At 43.0% G+C, this 20,000-nt stretch overlaps 1 protein-coding gene and 1 long non-coding RNA gene across 2 annotated transcripts in view; one reads left to right on the top strand and one right to left on the bottom strand.

Moving 5' to 3' along the window:
- Positions 1–20,000, top strand: part of LOC118393749 (T-cell immunomodulatory protein-like) — a 125,516-nt gene that overhangs the window by 48,020 nt on the left and 57,496 nt on the right. The window contains exon 10 of the mRNA XM_035786790.2: positions 3,947–4,119. Within this exon, the coding sequence (XP_035642683.2) occupies positions 3,947–4,119 (173 nt within the window). The remainder of the gene's footprint in view (positions 1–3,946; positions 4,120–20,000) is intronic.
- LOC127907328 (uncharacterized) overlaps positions 19,528–20,000 on the bottom strand; it is a 3,573-nt gene continuing 3,100 nt past the window's right edge. Inside the window, exon 3 of the long non-coding RNA XR_008064164.1 lies at positions 19,528–19,573. This is a non-coding gene — a long non-coding RNA (uncharacterized LOC127907328). The remainder of the gene's footprint in view (positions 19,574–20,000) is intronic.

Here is a 20,000-nt window from a genome sequence, read left to right as displayed (position 1 = left end):
ATATCGTTTAGTACCTTGAGCGTGGCTGAGGTGCAGTCAGCACAATGCTGATGATAGACTTCTGCTCCCCAATGTAGACCAGCTGTAAGTAGAGCTGATGTTTGAAGCAGCACTCCTAGCCAAGATGCAGAGAAGTTCCTCTTTTTATTATCAGACTCAACTGTTGAGGATCCACTTTACAGTGACCCAGCGTAATCCATTTTGTGGAACACTTGAGTGATGCAAGGTTGTCTGTGCACTGCTGTGTCCAAGGTGAGCTTCATCCCAAGTTTCCATTAGCATAGTTTTTGTTTGTTTGGTTCTAAGTGGCAGTTAAGCTCTAAAATGTGTTGTGTTTTCAGAGCACTTATAGAAGTGAGAGACTGGGTGTGCATGCGTGGGCTCAGCAGTTTAATTTAGCGGTGTAGTGTTTGTTACCGTACACAGTACTAATTAGCTTAAATACGCCATGGTTTCATTTCCCAGGTTCTGTGTAACCTGGCAAAAACAAATCATTGGGACGTACAGTTGAAGTCGGAAATTTACATACACCTTAGCCGACTACATTTAAACTCAGTTTTTCACAATTCCTGACATTTAATCCTAGTAAAAATTCCCTGCCTTTGGTCACTTAGGATCACCACTTTATTTTAAGAATGTGAAACTTCAGAATAATAGTAGAGATTTATTTCAGCTTTTATTTCCTTCATCACATTCCCAGCGGGTCAGAAGTTTACATACACTCAATTAGTAATTGGTAGAATTGCCTTTAAAATTATTTAACTTGGGTCAAATGTTTCGGGTAGCCTTCCACAAGCTTCCCACAATAAGTTGGGTGAATTTTGGCCCGTTCCTCCTGACAAAGCTGGTGTAACTGAGTCAGGTTTGTAGGCCTCCTTGCTCGCACACACTTTTTCAGTTCTGCCCACAGATTTTCTATAGGACTGAGGTCAGGGCTTTGTGATGGCCACTCCAACACCTTGACTGTGTTGTCCTTAAGCTATTTTCCACAACTTTGGAAGTATGCTTGCGATCATTGTCCATTTGGAAGACCCATTTGCGACCAAGCTTTCACTTCCTGACTGATGTCTTGAGATGTTGCTTCAATATACCACATTTCCCTTCCTCGTAATGCCATCTATTTTGTGAAGTGCAACAGTCCCTCCTGCAGCGAAGCACCCCCACAACATGATGCTGCCACCCCCGTGCTTCACGATTGGGATGGTGTTCTTCGGCTCGCAAGCCACCCCCTTTTTCCTCCAAACATAACGATGGTCATTATGGCCAAACAGTTCCATTTTTGTTTCATCAGACCAGAGGACATTTCTCCAAAAAGTACTATCTTTGTCCCTATGTGCAGTTGCAAACTGTAGTCTGGCTTTTTTATGTCGGTTTTGGAGCAGTGGCTTCTTCCTTGCTGAGCGGCCGTTCAGGTTATGTCGATATAGGACTCGTTTTACTGTGGAAATAGTTACTTTTGTACCGGTTTCCTCCAGCATCTTCACAAGGTCCTTTGCTGTTGTTCTGGGATTCATTTGCACTTTTCGCACCAAAGTATGTTCATCTGTAGGAGACAGAACGCGTCTCTTTCCTGAGTTGTATGACCGGCTGTGACCGGCTGTGTGGTCCCATGGTGTTTATACTTGCGTATAACCAGACTTGTGGAGGTCTACAATTTACAGATTTATTTTGATTTTCCCATGATGTCAAGCAGAGGCACCGAGTTTGAAGGTAGGCCTTGAAATACATCCACAGGTGCACCTCCAATTGACTCAAATTATGTCAATTAGCCTATCAGAAGCTTCTAAAGCCATGACATCATTTTCTGGAACTTTCCAAGCTGTTTAAAGGCACAGTCAATTTAGTGTATGTAAACTTCTGACCCACTTATATTGCGATACAGTGAATTATAAGTGAAATAATCTGTCTGTAAGCAATTGTTGGAAAAATTACTTGTGTCATGCACAAAGTAGATGTCCTAACCGACTTGCCAAAACTATAGTTTGTTCACAAGAAATTTGTGGTCGTTGAAAATCAAGTTTTAATGAGTCCAGCCTAAGTGTATGTAAACTTCCGACTTCAACTGTATTTACATAGCCGTTCCAGTTATAACTATTCCTGTATTTAGATAATCATAGCCAATCATTAAACCCTCGTTAAAACCAGTCGGTATTCATCACACATATGATGAATGATCATTGAACTTCGTAATGACCTGTGATTATTACCAGTTAATCTCACTCAAAGGAAGTCGTAATTTAAGCTCAGTAACCGCCTGTCGTTCTTCCAAACACCCATAACCTTTCACATATAACTTTAAATAATGTGAATTATCATTGTCGGCAGTCACTTAACTCCCCGCCCAGGCCCGATAAAGCCATGGTTCTGAGCTCGGCTCAGTGGGACTTCAATCACCTGGGTGGGATTGTTTGAATGGCTTTCTGGCCAAGAGCCCTAAGATGGAGATGCTATTTCACCCCCAGTACCTTGCACAAATTGTACATAGCTCATAACACATACTCCCAATGGTTTCACCCACACTGTCCAGACAAAAACACTTACCTTTCCCACGCGCCCTCATCCCTAACACATTCCCTGCCGGTGCAGCCATACTGTACATATCACGCCGTCTTCCCCTGCCCTATCATGTAGCGGAACCACGTCAACAGGGTTATACATCAGAGCCTACGTTGTACTGATTCATCAAAGGAACACCAGCCGTCCAGCACTGAGGTCTATCCCCTGTAAATACTCACACGAGACTATACGCTTTCCTCATGAGAGACTTTCTTATGGCCTCAACTCTCTCCTCTCTTGCTGCTCGTTTTCTCTGTCTGTAAATACGTTGCCTGTGTTTAAGGAATTCAGAGAGGGAGAACAGCGATATTAGCAGACATCGCCGCTACCTTCATGGCGGTACCTCTGGCGGATATAATGTGCAGAGATGCACCTGTTTTTTCCCTGTTTTTAACATCATGAATATTTAAACTCACAGCATTCCCAGTGCTTCCAATAATAGGTGGGCCTTGTGGAGACGAGGGGAAAACAGAGAGGCGTTCAGCTGCATGAAGAATAGCTCCTATCTCCGCTCCCCTCTCCTTTAAAGCTCTTTGTGTACTTCTCGTATTCACATCCGTCTATTCAGTAACGGTTACTAATGATGGTATCTGAGGATGTCGCTCTGTGAGACTGGCCATTTTTATCATTGGATGCATCACTATTAAGGAATCTTACTTGGATTTGATTCACTATTCATTATAGTGTTCAATGACTAATTAAATATGACACTTTAAAAAATGTATATATATTTAGCAGGCGCTCTTATCCTTGGCGACGTACAGTAGTGAGTGCATACATTTTTGTGAATATAATGAATTTACCCACAGTAGTTAGTATGATTTTTTTTTTTTGTACATTCACATTCTATTATGATGAACATCAGTCACTGTCAGAGAGAGACGTCCCCGGGGTTTATTGACTACTCAGTTGAGCTGTCAAGGGTGGAATATGTGTTGTTAGAGCTTTGCAGGGGAGGGCAGGGGGCGAGTATCTCTATCAATATATAGTCTCTTTCACTGCAATATGTATCATAGTACTGTATAATCAGGGGAGGTCAAGGATACACAGTCATAGTGGGTTTCACAGGGATATATCTCATTTCTGCAGCTCTTTTCAAATACAAAATATGGTCTGATGAGAAATGACTGTTTTATTGCGGGGAACAGGAAGGAAGAAATTCCCTCTGCCCTGGCACTTATTTCTAACTTTTGACTTGTAGCATTAATGGCGGTAATTCATCAACTCTTCTGAACCCGCTAACACCCCGATGTCATTTCTGCTAAATACACCAGCAGTTAATAATAGTCCATGTTGTTTCATATTCTTTTCGCTCCGAGTCTCATTTCGGTGTAGTATACTGTATCATCAATGAGCTGAACCAGCTTCGTTGTTTTCTCTCCTGTTGCAGTGGGTGCCAGTCCTGACTGATTTCCAGAGGAGGGAGACTCTCTGGGGCTTTGTGCCCCCCCAGACCACCCCTCCTGCTGGGGAGCTCCACAACCCCATCACCCTGCACCTGGGAGACTACAACATGGATGGCTTCCCTGACGCCCTGGTCATCCTGCGCAATACCAGTGGGAGGTGAGTGGCACACTGACCCATAGGAAAAATGTAATGGGGATTAGGGGAGAGGTCTCATGATGGGTCAGTTTAGGCTCTGTTCGAGAAGAATTCATTGGTAATCGCCATGACTTTCAATGATCTATTTTGTGTTCACTGACCCGCAATGCTTTTTGGATTAGATTAGTTTGCATGAAGTGTGATTTGTACGTTGAAGGCCAATATTATGTGTCAATATCCATATAAAACATGTAATTCTAACCTTGAATGGCTTTCGATATAAATAGATTAGATGGATGAGTTTTCAGTGATGAAGTGAAAGCCACAGGTCACACTTCAGCATGGGGACATGACCGATAAGAGCCAATGTTAGCAGCAGTCTTTAAAACACTCCTGACCTTGGGATAAGGTGGCATGGTCAGAGAGGACAGGCAGCAGGAAGAGGATGTGTAGATTATCAGCAGCCCGTAGATTGAGATAAGATATCAGTCAGGACAGGGCCAAAGCTAGGCCTATGTTCATGCTGATTGTTTTGTTCCATCTGTGCGACTTCATAATAGACAATGTTAAGACTGACATAGTTAAGAAGACGTGGAGCATTTCTGGGACATTTGTAACGCTTTATGTACACACGCTTGTGCGTGAAGCATACATACACACACACACACACACACACACACACACACACACACACACACACACACACACACACACGTACATGTGAGCCTCGGTTTCTGGCGGAGGGTCAGTTGAATCTCTCTGGCAGCTTAACTCCTTCTCTTTGGGCCATCCGCATCCTGGGAGGTCCATTCTATCACACCAAGTCCTCGTCTTCAAGCTATGGAACTTAATCACATATTAAGCTCTGACCCAACCATCAATCCAGGGTGATTAGTTTAAAACCAGATCGGGAACATGGACAGAAGATTGCTGTGGTGATTGATAATGATTCTCCTGTCAATAATTATAGACCATGTTTATGGTGTGTAGTGTAAACACCATCAAAACAGATGGTCCAGTTTGATCCTAAGACCCGGGCATGGCCTGTAATTGCGACATTTCGTAGATCTAGCCTACATTTTCATACATCTTTTAGTTAGTTTGTAATTGTCTGCAGTTGAGTGTACTCTGTGCTTGAACAGACTCTGCTTACCAAATGTTTGGCCAGTTTAATGTGCCTCCCACTCTTATTTTTTTTCTCTCTCTCTCTCTCTTCTATTCTTTCTCTCACATTCGCTTGTTATTTATAGCTGGGTTTTGGATGAAAATCCTGCCTGCCCACACACTTCCTATCTTTACAGAATGAATGTGTATTTTAATTTTAAGATGGGCAGTGAAAACCATTCACTGAGCCCAAAAAGCCTTGTGTTCCTGGGAAAACGAGCAATGTGTCGTGTTGGGCACTGGAAGTCTGGAAGTCAAAAACAAACAAGCGCCTAGGTAACGAGGAATAGGGCAAAACGTTGCACCGTTCTCGTCTCTGCAGACTGGCTGTGATGAATGCTAATAGCTGCTCGGGGGGTCATTTGATGCGTCACAGCACAGTGTTTAAGCACGGCAGTCTCCAGCCTATTTCCTGCCAAAGAGATTGACATTTGACCTTTTCAAATAGTATAATCATGTTTTAATTGAATGAGCAACACTCTATGCCAGAGCCATCAGCCTCAGGCTTTTATTGACTCTTCTGAGGAGGTGTCAATGGGATCAAGGAGGTCGAAGAATATGCGTTTCAGGCCCTTAGCAGTTGAAGATTCATTGTTGATTCATTAGTTTGGAGGTAAAAAATATACTGAACAAAAATCGAAATGCAACATTCAACAATTTGAAAGATTTGACTGATTTACAGTTCATATAAAGGAAATCAGTCAATTGAAATAAATAAATGACGCCCTAATCTATGGATTTCACATGACTGGCAATACAGATGTGCATCTGTTGGTTACAGACACCTTAGAAAATAGTTGTGGGTCAGAAAACCAGTCAGTATCTGGTGTGACCACCATTTGCCTCATGCAGCGCGACACATCTCCTTCACATAGAGTTGATCAGACTGTTGATTGTGGCCTGTAGAATGTTGTCCCACTGGTCTTCAATGGCTGTGCAAATTGCTGGATATTGGCAGGAACTGGAACACGCTGTCCAGACCATCCCAAACATGCTCAATTGGTGACATTTGGTGAGTATGCAGGCCACGGATAGAACTGTTCAGCTTCCAGTAATTGTGTGCAGATTCTTGCGACATGGGGCTGTGCAATATCATGCTGAAACATGAGGCGACGGCGTCGGATAAATGGCACATCAACGGGCTTTAGGATCTCGTCACGGTATCTCTCTGCATTCAAATTGCCATCAGTAAAATGCAATTGTGTTCATTGTCTGTAGCTTATGCCTGCCCATTACATAACCCCACTGCCACTCTGTTCACTTGTTCACAATGTTGACATCAGCAAACCACTCGCCCACATACATAGTGTCGGTTGTGAGGCCGGTTAGACGTACTGCCAAATTCTCTAAAACGACGTTGGAGGCAGCTTACGGTAGACAAAACATTCAATTCTCTGGCAACGGCTCTTGTGGGCATTCCTGCACTCAGCAGGATCTTATATTTCAGCTCATGAAACATGAGACCAACACATTACATGTTGCGTTTTATATTTTTGTTCAGTATAACATGGTTTGTCATACTATAGGGACACAGGTTTTTTTTTATTCAGTGTTTTTTTGTGTCAGGTTCAATGGGAGTTGAGAGATATGGCAGTTTGGGTACCTCCTCTTTGGGCTCGCAGTATGGAGTGGTGCCTCTCTGCATCATACAATATGCACTTGATTACTTCATCACACTTCTCCCAGATGGAGGTTTCTGCTCTACTGGCTGCACACAGTCACTCACTCTCTCACCCTCTGTTTCCAAGCACACACACACACACACACACACACACACACACACCCATTGTCTTCTATTCCCCCCTGCTGTGACTGTCTCCAGCATTCTCTCAATCCCACTCACTCCAAACCTATCAAATTGATTATCATGGTGTTGGATCTTCGCTGATCTCATACACTGAGTGTACAAAACATTAGGAACACCTGCTCTTTTCATGACATAGACCACGTGTCAAACTCATTCCACCTAGGGCCGAGTATCTGTGGGTTTTCTTTCCACCCTTGATTGTCTCATTAAGGTCACTGATTAGTAAGGAACTCCCCTCACCTGGATGTTTAGGTCGTAATTGAAAGGAAAAAACTAAAACCTGCAGACACTCGGACCGCCGTGGAATGAGTTTGACACCCCTGACAGACTAACCAGGTGAAAACTAGAATCCCTTATTGATGCCACTTGTTAAATCAACTTCAATCAGTGTAGATGAAGGGGGGGAGACAGGTTAAAGAAGGATTTTTAAGTTTTGAGACATGGATTGTGCATGTGTGCTATTCCGAGGGTGAGTGGGTAAGCCAAAAGATTTAAATGCCTTTGAATGGGGCATGGCAATACTGCCAGGCGCACCAGTTTGTGTCAAGAATTGCTGTTGGGTTCAAACACAACAGTTTCTTGTGTGTATCAATAATTCCATCTTGCTAGCTTAACACAGCTGTGGGAAGCATTGGAGTCAACATGGTCCATCCCTGTGGAACGCAATTGACACCTTATAAGGTCCATGTCCCAATGAACTGAGGCTGTTCTGAGTGCAAAAGGGGGTGCAACTCAATATTAGGAGGGTGTTCTTAATGTTTTGTACACTCAGTGTATGTTGTGGATTCTATACCTCTCTGAGGATGGAGTAGTGCTCAAGTGTTTCAGTGGTTTACTTAGTGGGACTGTGACTGTCTGTATGACAGCATGGTGACTCCGGTGATGTTTCTCCCCAGAGCATCAGCACACATTTGACGGCTTGTTCAGGAGGAGAAAGAGTGGATGGCCTGCCCTTATAGTGTGTGTGTGTGTGTGTGTGTGTGTGTGTGTGTGTGTGTGTGTGTGTGTGTGTGTGTGTGTGTGTGTGTGTGTGTGTGTGTGTGTGTGTGTGTGTACGTCTAGGGGCTGTTCTCCTGCAGCACATGCTCTGACCTGGACATAACATGTTCTCCGAGGGAACTGTCAGAGGATTTTGGGCGGAGTTTCCAGCGATGGGAATAAGAATCTACTTTCAAAAGATTGTCTCCTACATTGTTTCCCTGTCTTCATAGATGGACGCACATTTAGTTTGTTCTTGTATGAACCAAGCAAGATGAGTGGTTCATTGCAACACTCGACAAGCACACTAATGTAGCCCTACTTTTCCTGTACAGACACCAACAGAAGAGAAGCTTTCACCCATTTTACCAATTTAGCAGCTGACAAGCACATAATAACTCTGGGCGTTCAGAGGCTGTTGCAGACAGACAGTAATCAATATGTTCGAATGGAGTGGTCGGGATGCTGAGATCTATGGATGGACAGTGTAATGAGCCCCTTTCAGCTGTCCTTTGGCTGAAGAATAAGCACCAGTTAAAACACCTTCATATTTTTTATCATAGAGCGTCCTGGAGAAACACACAAATCCAGTGGTCTGAGAGCAGAAGCAGTCGAGCAATCTGAATGTAAGCCAGGTGTATTTTCCATTCTTAAGTTATTGAAGTGTTTTGCACTCTTGTATCCTCCTTTAATTAAACATTTTTCAACCAACAAAGTAGGGAAGAGCATGGTGCTCTAATCGAATCGGGCATTAGTCTACAGTCGTGGCCAAAAGTTTTGAGAATGACACAAATATTACATTTCACGAAGTCTGCTGCCTCCGTTTGTATGATGGAAATTTGCATATACTCAAGAATGTTATGAAGAGTGATCAGATTAATTGCAATTGATTGCAAAGTCCCTATTTGCCATTCAAATGAACTGAATCCTCAAAAAACATTTCCACTGCATTTCAGCCCTGCCACAAAAGGACCAGCTGACATGTCAGTGATTCTCTCGTTAACACGTGTGTGTGTGTTGACAAGGCTGGAGATCACTCTGTCATGCTGATTGAGTTCGAATAACAGACTGGAAGCTTCAAAAGGAGGGTGGTGCTTGGAATCATTGTTCCTCCTCTGTCAACCATGGTTACCTGCAAGGATCATCAAAAAGGGATTCAAGAACTTCAAGGAGAGCGGTTCAATTGTTGTGAAGAAGGCTTCAGGGCGCCCAAGAAAGTCCAGAAAGTGCCAGGACCGTCTCCTAAAGTTGATTCGGGATCTGGGCACCACCAGTACAGAGCTTGCTCAGGAATGGCAGCAGGCAGGTGTGAGTGCATTTGCACGCACAGTGAGGCGAAGACTTTTGGAGGATGGCTTGGTGTCAAGAAGGGCAGCAAAGAAGCCATTTCTCTCCAGGAAAAACATCAGGGACAGACTGATATTCTGCAAAAGGTACAGGGATTGGACTGCTGAGGACTGGGGTAAAGTCATTTTCTCTGAATCCCCTTTCCGATTGTTTGGGGCATCCGGAAAAAAGCTTGTCTGGAGATGATAAGGTGAGCGCTACCATCAGTCATGTGTCATGTCAACTGTAAAGCATCCTGAGACCATTCATGTGTGGGGTTGCTTCTCAGCCAAGGGAGTGGGCTCACTCACAATTTTGCTTAAGAACACAGCCATGAATAAAGAATAGTACCAACACATCCTCCGTGAGCAACTTCTCCCAACCATCCAGGAACAGTTTGGTGACGAACAATGCCTTTTCCAGCATGATGGAGCACCTTGCCATAAGGCAAAAGTGATAACTAAGTGGCTCGAGGAACAAAACATCGATATTTTGGGCCCATGGTCAGGAAACTCCCCAGACCTTAATCCCATTGAGAACTTGTGGTCAATCCTCAAGAGGCGGGTGGACAAACAAAAACCCACAAATTTTGACAAACTCCAAGCATGGATTATGCAAGAATGGGCTGCCATTACTCAGGATGTGGTCCAGAAGTTAATTGACAGCATGCCAGGGCGGATTGCAGAGCTCTTGAAAAAGAAGGGTCAACACTGCAAATTTTGACTCATTGCATCAACTTCATGTAATTGTCAATAAAAGCCTTTGACACTTGTGAAATGCTTGTAACTATACTTCAGTATTCCAAAAAACATCTGACAAAAATATCTAAAGACACTGAAGCAGCAAACTTTGTGGAAATTAATATTTGTGTCATTCTCAAAACTTTTGGCCACGACTGTACATCACCCCAGAGCCCTTTCAATGCACTTTAAGCACACTCATATATATATACAGTTTGAAGTCTTACTCTCTCCTTTCCAGCCTTCTACTGTTTTATAATCCATTGGTACACATTTTCTATCTGTTTTAGTAACTTGTTTATGTCAGCCAATTGATTTAAAATGTCTATTATTCACTAACGTGGCGATGTAATACCAGCAGCTCATTTTTGGATAAGACTTAAGACTAAGACTTCTCTCAGTGGGAGAGCAGCAGAGTCCGACACTTATTTCTAAAAGGAATAATATCTCAGGAGAAGGAGACAGCTATTGTGTCCCCATTTCACCCCTTACTCCTCTTCTCGGCAGCTGTGAATGGTGTTTTGGGAGCCGAGAGACATTCAGGGGAAGCAGCAGGGGGTCCCGTCCAGGTGAGGTGCACTCAGAACTCAATCTGGAGCTTGGGCTGAGAGAACTGAGAGGGCTGTCTGTGTGTCACTGGCCCCAGGCCTTTCAGACTGGTTCACCTGCAGTCTGAACTCAATCTCTGTCCGGGAGTCGCTACCGGTTTGTCTGGGCTGAAGGCTAAGCTTGTGACTCACTCTCTCCCTCTCACCGACTGTTCTTAGACTGGAGAAACTCAGTCAGGGGCAATGTCTCGCTCTTTCTGCTTTCATTGTGTTCTTATTCATTTTACCCAGTGTCTTTCTCTCCTCACTTGCACCCTTGACACTTTCTATACAGGATGGCAATGAGTTTGCGAGAGGGTTTGCCAGATTCCTCGCTCACAGTGAGGAACATTGGGGTTTTTCTTTCTTTCCCCCTCTTCCATTCTCCCCGCTTTGCAGATCAAAGTCACTCCCCGCCATGAGAGAAACATCATCGACTGGACCGCCACAGCTCAGCCCGGAGATAATAGCCGACGTGCTCCACCCGTTTAGTTTGAAAATTAATTAACGTTCTGCGTTAATGGTTTGGGCTCTTGGGCACAATGGTTGGAGTGGGACGAGGGGTGGCGTGACATGTTGATTTATGGTGAAGATGTTTGAACAAGGGTAGGGGGGTTGACAAGGGCTTATGGCCTACATCATTCTCCCCTAACCTTTTCAAGTCAGTCAATTTATTCTGGCTTATTGTAACTGAATTCAATGGTTTGTCCCTCCTACTGTACGTCCCCAAAAACTATGCCATAATGTAACTCGGCCACCTGCCATGCTAGTGTATACACCTTCTTTACTGTAAAGATGACACACAACCACTCTCCCAAACTAGAGCATGAATAGACGAGCACCAAGCCCTGGCATCATCAATGCTATGGAATTATCTTGAGCACATATCACTGTATAGCACAGTATTTTCAGATTAGTTTGAAAACAAAGGAGCATTGCGGTCGGTCTCAGCATGTGTCACTTTAATATTAGATGTTGCTGGGATTCCCCCAGATCAGTGTGTTGTGTGCATCAAAGAGCCATATGAACACAATCAACAGTGAAGCATGCCTTTGCATCCACCGGGTTACAGGAGATTGATACTTGAAAAGCACCAGCTGCCATGTTGACCTGTGACCTTCCCCAGGGCAAGGGTCTGATGAGACACACGGATTGCAATACCAACGACCAACCCGCCACCACTCTTGGCACATCTAATCTGCTTTTCTTAATGTATCCAGAAACCAGGAACCAAATTAGTTACTGTGTCCGTCCTGTGACTGTGTCCCCCCTGGACAGCATCCGGCCATCTGCTCCATTTCAGCCAACTGCAACCATCCCTGTGTCCATGGTCCGTGGACCTTTTTCTTCTTTCAAGAAATTGCTACAATACTCAGCTTGGCTTTCTGATTCAGCCAAATGCTGCGCTCTTTGGCTAGCGTCCCCTAAGTACCTCTATGTTTAGCCCGTCGCTTACCACCATTTGCTGCTGTTCCTTAATTCATATAATTCCATTTTCCGAAATGTCAATAATAATGGCGGAAAAGAGACTAATTTTATCAATAGTCTCTTATTTTTCATCAGGAAGGTATCTTGCTGTGCAGCACGTTGGCATCTCACTTACCATCCTCCACAAATGAAGTGGCTGTTTGTAGTAATATAATCAACACAGTTTGTGTAGGCGAGGAAGGAGCTCTACTTGTTCCAGTCTTCGGTCTCCTACCTCGGGAGCAGTGGACCAGCCCACCGGCAGCCAGGAGCACACTATCTTTGACAGTGAAGAATCCCTAGATGTAGCGATTTCCCTTTCCATTGATCATGTTGGATAGTATCTCATGACATGGCTTCTCCCTCTCCGTTAAGCACACTGGAGAGCCATTAAAACTTGAGTGTTTTTCTTTCTTTCCCCCTCTTCCATTCTCCCCGCTTTGCAGATCAAAGTCGCTCCCCGCCATGAGAGAAACATGATCGACGGACCGCCACAGCTCAGCCCGGAGATAATAGCCGGCGTTCTCCATCCGTTTAGTTTGAAATATAATTAACGTTCTGCATTAAACGGTTTTGGCTCTTGGGCACAATGGTTGGAGTGGGACGAGGGGCGGCACGACATGTGGATTTATGGTGAAGATGTTTGGACAAGGGGAGGGCGGTTGACAAGGGCTTATGGCCCACAGCATTCTTCCCTAACCTTTTCAAGTCAAAGTCAATTTATTCTGGCTTATTGATTTTTGTAACTGAATTCAATGGTTTGTCCCTCCCACTGTACGTCCCGACAGACTAGGACAGACAAAAGGATTACGTTAAGTCCATCACTATTAGCATAATGAATTGATCTATTTATTAAGTACATGATGAGAGAATGCATTCGTATTCATTTGTCTATTCAAATCATATCAGGAGAGGACTGATTCAGTCAAACAGCTCAGGCCCAAAGTGAACATCTATGCTCGACTCAAACAAACCAGTCATAGCAGTGTTTCTATAACAACTTTTGGTGGCGGTCTATGTAATTGAACTTGACCATGCATCTGAAGCCACAACCATGACCAATTGAGGCCAGTCTCTCTGACCTTACAGCTTGTCTCTGAGATGAATGACAGGTGTGTTGTGGTCACTGTGGTCTCAGCTTGCTAATGTTGTTTGGAAAGTCTTTGATCTCCAGCTGTCTCTGAAGACAGACACAGACTTTGAGTATGGCTGGCAGCAGTGCTTTTGAAGCTGTGAATCGTCTCCTTCTGGGGAATCATGCACATCTTGCAGATCAGTAGGTGTGTTCTTTTCCTTTTGCTCGCCTCTCTCAGCTGCCAATCATGTCACGACGCACCAGCACTCATCAAACACCTACCATCGTCTCACTGTGGGAGGGAGGGAGATTTAGCTTGGATGTGGTTGGGTGGGTTTGCGTTTGTGTGCTTTCATAACATACTGACTACACCGGACACGCCCATGTGCCATCCTGCGCATGTTGGTTTTGTCCATCCACACCAGAAGCAATCATGACACGCAGGTTAAAATATTAAAACCAACTGTGAAACAACTATATTAATTTGAGCGAATATCAAACACACATGACATTCATTGACATTTAGCTATCTTGCTATTGCTAGCTAATTTATCCTGGAAGACGAGCAATGGGTTGTTATTTTACCTGAAATGTATATGGTCCTTTTTTTCTTTGATGGATCTTTGTAGAATTTGGACCCGAAGTCATACAAAAATCACGTGTTTCTCTACTCTGAATACTAACAGTAGAAAAGCGAGACATCTAGTTATCCCGTTCTGAGCCAATGCATTCTAACAGTATAATAAATACATTTTGTATATGCTGTTTAGGGTTTAATACCAGTAACCGGTATCTCGAGACTGTCCCGACCAAGCACCTGCCATTTCCCGAGAATTCTAATGTTGTGGACCAATAATATGGCCTACCATTTTTATGCTGCACTAATGCAAAAATACAAAATATGCATGTGTGAATAGCTGCCCGAAACTGACATCAACTTTAGCTTCATTCATACATTAGACCAGTCATCACAACGCAAGCAGCCGACCATATTTCGCCTACTCAACTTAAAGTCCCCAATAGAAAATGGCCCTTACTTACATGACTTCTATAAATTGCAATGCTAGGCTACACGTGACATCTCGACTCAGTTAATGAAGGCGATCTCCATCTCACATTCACAAATCCCCAAACTAGCTTAGTGGCACTGGTAGAGGATGAACATATAAACTGCAGCTACTCACTGTTAACAAAATGTCCAATACATTGTGTCCACAAACGCGCTCGAGGAAATAGACATTTGCAACATTTGTTATAGTAACATCATAGAACAATGCGAGTGCACGGGCTTGATGAGTCAGGTTTGCAGGACTTTGTTCAACCGCGGCGCTATCCATGGTGCTGAATCTCCGCTACTAAGCCTATTTGTTTAGCCGGAGATGTTCTCTGTGACAGTCACTACAATAAGCAGGTTATCATATCATCAAGTAAAAACAGCCACAACCTTCCTAAATCCCACTGATAGCCAGATGCCAGGGGAGAGAAGAGGGCCAACAAGCTGGGTGATATCTTTCAGTCAAAGGTAAGCTGAAACGAATGTAATTTCCACTAAGCTCTAGGATCGTAACCTACGTTTAGGATACATCAACGAAGTATTGTGGAGACTTTGACAAAACTTTGAGTTGATTAAATTGTGCCAATTACAACAAGAAACCATATAGATTCTTGTCTATATTTCTCCATTTACAGTGGTAAAACCATGTCAGATTTTTGGGGACTGCTATTATGCTTTTAAATAGCATTTTCAGTTTGAAAAGCAATACTGGGATATTACCGGTGTGGTTGCAAATTTCCCAGGAAGGTAAATTTGTCGATTTTGGAGAAAATATTTGACACTAATGCTATTGCAAAAAATATATAATTTGCTTGTGTTTAGGAAGGTTTTAGGCAGGCCTACCATTTAAAATACAAACAAAATAAAATTGTAATTTGTTTGTTACTGTAGGCTATATGTAAAACCACAAAACACCACAAGTGTTGTACACCATCACAAAGAAATGCATTATTATTTTCTTATAACAGTTCATTAAAAAAATTGTTTTTATATAATTGAATTTCAAAAGAACAGTATCATATTTTTATGTTGTATTATTTTACTTGTCTGTGCTCAGTATCCTATGCTGCCGCACGTGCTTACATGTAGAACACATGGAATAGTGGCTGTAATATTCTACAAAAAAGGCTATATTTTGAATTATAAACCAGGTCATTCGAGCCCTGGATGCTGATTGGCTGAAAGCCACGGGTATGACACAAAATGACTTGTTTACTGTTCTAATTACCTTTTGTAACTAGTTTGTAATGGCAGTAAGGCACCTCGGGGATTGCGTCGTGTCTAAGAACAGCCCTTAGCTGTGGTATGCTGGCCATACACCACACTCCTTCAGGCCTTCCTTATTGCTGAATTATACAATGGCATTGTTGAATGCTGTTTTTCTGATTGGCTAGAAGGGCATTCTAGAGTGCATTATTTCTGTCATGACGTTGGCCTGAGTTGGGGAGGTTTATGACCCCCATAAATACCTTTCCCCGTTTTCCTCTCTCGACTCTAGCGATGTGACTATTGAAAATCCCTTTGTTAACATAGAGAGTCTGGTGACATCAAAAGATTGGAAATTATTAAACCATATTTCGGTAATCCAACCAGTTGAAAATATGCGTTGGGACTTAATGAGTATGATGTCAGTTCGGTTGGCGTCTAAAACATGATTACTGATGATAGGATGAGTGACGGTCAACACGCCGAAAGGATGAATTTCAACTATACCAGCCAGAATATAGCATGAGCTTAAAAGTATGGCAACCATCACGCCTGTGTTCCAATGCCACGTTGTGTTAGCTAATCCAAGATTATAATTTTAAAAGATTAATTGATAATTAGAAAACCCTTTTGCAGTTATGTTAGCACAAACTGTTTTTCTGATTTTAAAGAAGCAATTAAACTGGCATTCTTTTAGACTAGTTGAGTATCTGGAGCGTCAGCAATTGTGGGTTGAATTTCAGGCTCAAAATGTCCAGAAACAAAATACTTTCTTCGGAAACTCATCAGTCTATTCTTGTTCTGAGAATTGAAGGCTATTCCATGTGAGAAATTGCCAAGAACTTGAAGATCTCATACAATGCTGTGTCCTACTCCCTTCACAGTACAGCGTAAACTGGCTCTAACCAGAAGAGAAAGAGGAGTGCAATTTGAGGCTGGTAACTCAAATGAACGTATCCTCTGCAGCAGAGGTAACTCTGGTTCTTCCATTCCTGTGGCGGGCCTCATAAGAGCCATTTTCATCATAGTGCTTGATGGTTTTTGTGACTGCACTTGAAGAAACTTTAAAAGTTATTTACATTTTCCATATTAATTGACCTTAATTTCTTATAGTAATGATGGACTGTTGTTTCTCTTTCCTTATTTGAGCTGTTCTTTCCATAATATGGACTTGGTCTTTTACCAAATAGGGCAATCTTCTGTATACCCCACCTACCTTGTCACAACACAACTGATTGGCTCAAACGCATTAAGAAGGAAAGAAATTACAAGTATATGCGAAGCTGTCATCAAGGCAAAGGTGACTACTTTGAAAAATTAAATATATTTTCATTGGTTTCACACTTTTTTGGTTACTACTTGATTCCATATGTGTTATTTTATGGTTTTGATGTATTTCACTATTATTCTACAAAGAAGAAAATAGTAAAAAAAATCAGAAAAACACTTGAAAATACACTTTCGACCGTTAGTGTATTTTACAACAGTCGCGCAACTTGGTAGTTGTGGTTTGCATTTTAACTCCCCAGAGTTAGTTTGCATTATGCACGTTTCTTTTAATCGCCTCCTCAGATGTCCTCTTCCTGTCTTATTACTCCCTGGCAGCATCTGTCAGTGGCATCAAGGAGCAGGTAAATAGGCAGCCATTTTGAGGAATAGTGATTTATTTTCAGCCCTCTCCGTTGTGCACAGGGTTGAGAGTGTACAAGTATGCCACTTCCTGTTTTTCAGTACATACTAGCCTTTGTGGCACCGGTTTATACACACTTGAGACGTAATCTCCTACTAATGAGAGCATTGTGTACTTTGTAGAGTTCATGTTTTAGTAAAGATGATGAAAGACCTGTGTTTTCTCTGAAGATTTAGGATATTTCTAGAGCGTCTAGGGGGCTATTTTTACATATGATTGGTTCTACCCAGGCAGTCCGCCCACCCACTCTCATACAGTGAAAGCAAGTGCCCCGCTGGTTAACACTGTTTCACACAGTTTCTTGTGCAATGGTTTCCTTGCTTCATAATATAGCCCCCGTCAGGAGAAGAACATCACACCGCTTAGAACCGGAGGTGTGTGTTGCGGTCTTGGAGGGTATTTCTAGAAAGAGAAACGGGGTCACTAATGAAAATGGCTTACCCTCATTGCTATCTAACTCAAGGGAGCGCTCACTGGCAGAAGGGATAGCGAAAGAGATAGCAGACCACCTAAATCCATTAAGAAATGCTAATCATCATTAAAAGGGCAGCTTTATGATGTCAGGATATTTTATGTGATAGATGTGAGTTGTTTCAGTGAGGACGACCGTACACTCTTCAGGGCGGTGGAGTGTGTGTATGTGTAAAAGAAGTCACACTAACACAGCAGACATGATCATTTGGTGCTCCTCACACTGTAGGTCAATGGCAGTCTGGCACAAAGGGTAGGCATAATCCATTTAAACCCTGACACTTGCAGTCTGCTTAAGTACTAACACGATCAGCGATTTAAATTGGTTTTTAATTAGATATATCTTGCAATTGCTCTCACATCAAAGTAGCATACCCCGTTCTTGTCAGTGGGGCTATCAGTAAAGCTAACCCAGACTCCACTTTTCCTGTGACCCGGTCAACATGTCTCTACCCCGCTTCTGTCTGACTGCCCTGCTTGTTATCCAATTAGTGTGCCCACCCTAATTTGGCTTGTCAAAACAATGCAAATGAGGAAGGGAATCAAAGTCACAGCACATTGGTTTACTGCTTCTCCTTATGGTGTGTGTGCATGGAGAATTAGACAATATGAAAAATCTACAATTGTTTGTGATTCTGATTTACCAAACCCATACTGTTATAGCATGTAAACACCAAATCAGCCGTCAGTTACATCCAAACACACTGACCTTCCATTCCACTAGTACTATATCCACACACACACTGACCTTCCATTCCACTAGTACTATATCCACACACACACTGACCTTCCATTCCACTAGTACTATATCCACACACACACTGACCTTCCATTCCACTAGTACTATATCCACACACACACTGACCTTCCATTCCACTAGTACTATATCCACACACACACTGACCTTCCATTCCACTAGTACTATATCCACACACACACTGACCTTCCATTCCACTAGTACTATATCCACACACACACTGACCTTCCATTCCACTAGTACTATATCCACACACACACTGACCTTCCATTCCACTAGTACTATATCCACACACACACTGACCTTCCATTCCACAGTACTATGACCACACACACACACACACACAGTACTATATCCAGTAGTACTATATCCACACACTGACCTTCCATTCCACTAGTACTATATCCACACACACACTGACCTTCCATTCCACTAGTACTATATCCACACACACACTGACCTTCCATTCCACTAGTACTATATCCACACACACACTGACCTTCCATTCCACTAGTACTATATCCACACACACACTGACCTTCCATTCCACTAGTACTATATCCACACACACACTGACCTTCCATTCCACTAGTACTATATCCACACACACACACTGACCTTCCATTCCACTAGTACTATATCCACACACACACACACACACACACACACACACACACACACACACACACACACACACACACACACACACACACACACACATTGACCTTGCATTCCACTAGTACTATATCCACACACACACTGACCTTGCATTCCACTAGTACTATATCACACACACTGACCTTCCATTCCACTTGTACTATATCCACACACACACTGACCTTCCATTCCACTAGTACTATATCCACACACACACACTGACCTTCCATTCCACTAGTACACGCACGCACGCACACACACACACTGACCTTCCATTCCACTAGTACTATACCACACACACATTGACCTTCCATTCCACTAGTACTATATATCCACACACACACACACACACTGACCTTCCATTCCACTAGTACTATTCCATTCCATTCCACAGTACTATATCCATACACACACTGACCTTCCATTCCACTAGTACTATATCCACACACACACTGACCTTGCATTCCACTAGTACTATATCCACACACACACTGACCTTCCATTCCACTAGTACTATATCCACACACACACTGACCTTGCATTCCACTAGTACATCCACACACACACACCTTGCATTCCACTAGTACTATATCCACACACTGACCTTCCATTCCACTAGTACTATATCCACACACACACCCACACACACACTGACCTTCCATTCCACTAGTACTATATCCACACACACACACACACTGACCTTCCATTCCACTAGTACTATATCCACCACACACACACCACACACACACACACACACACACACACACACACACACACACACACACACACACACACACACACACACTAACCTTCCATTCCACTAGTACTATATACACACACACACACACACACACACACACACACACACACACACACACACACACACACACACACACACACTGACCTTCCATTCCACTAGTACT

The sequence above is a fragment of the Oncorhynchus keta genome, chromosome 14 (assembly GCF_023373465.1).
Source record: "Oncorhynchus keta strain PuntledgeMale-10-30-2019 chromosome 14, Oket_V2, whole genome shotgun sequence".
Lineage (NCBI taxonomy): Eukaryota > Metazoa > Chordata > Actinopteri > Salmoniformes > Salmonidae > Oncorhynchus > Oncorhynchus keta.
Note: the sequence above shows the minus strand (reverse complement) of the source record. Positions and strands in the feature narration are given on the sequence as shown.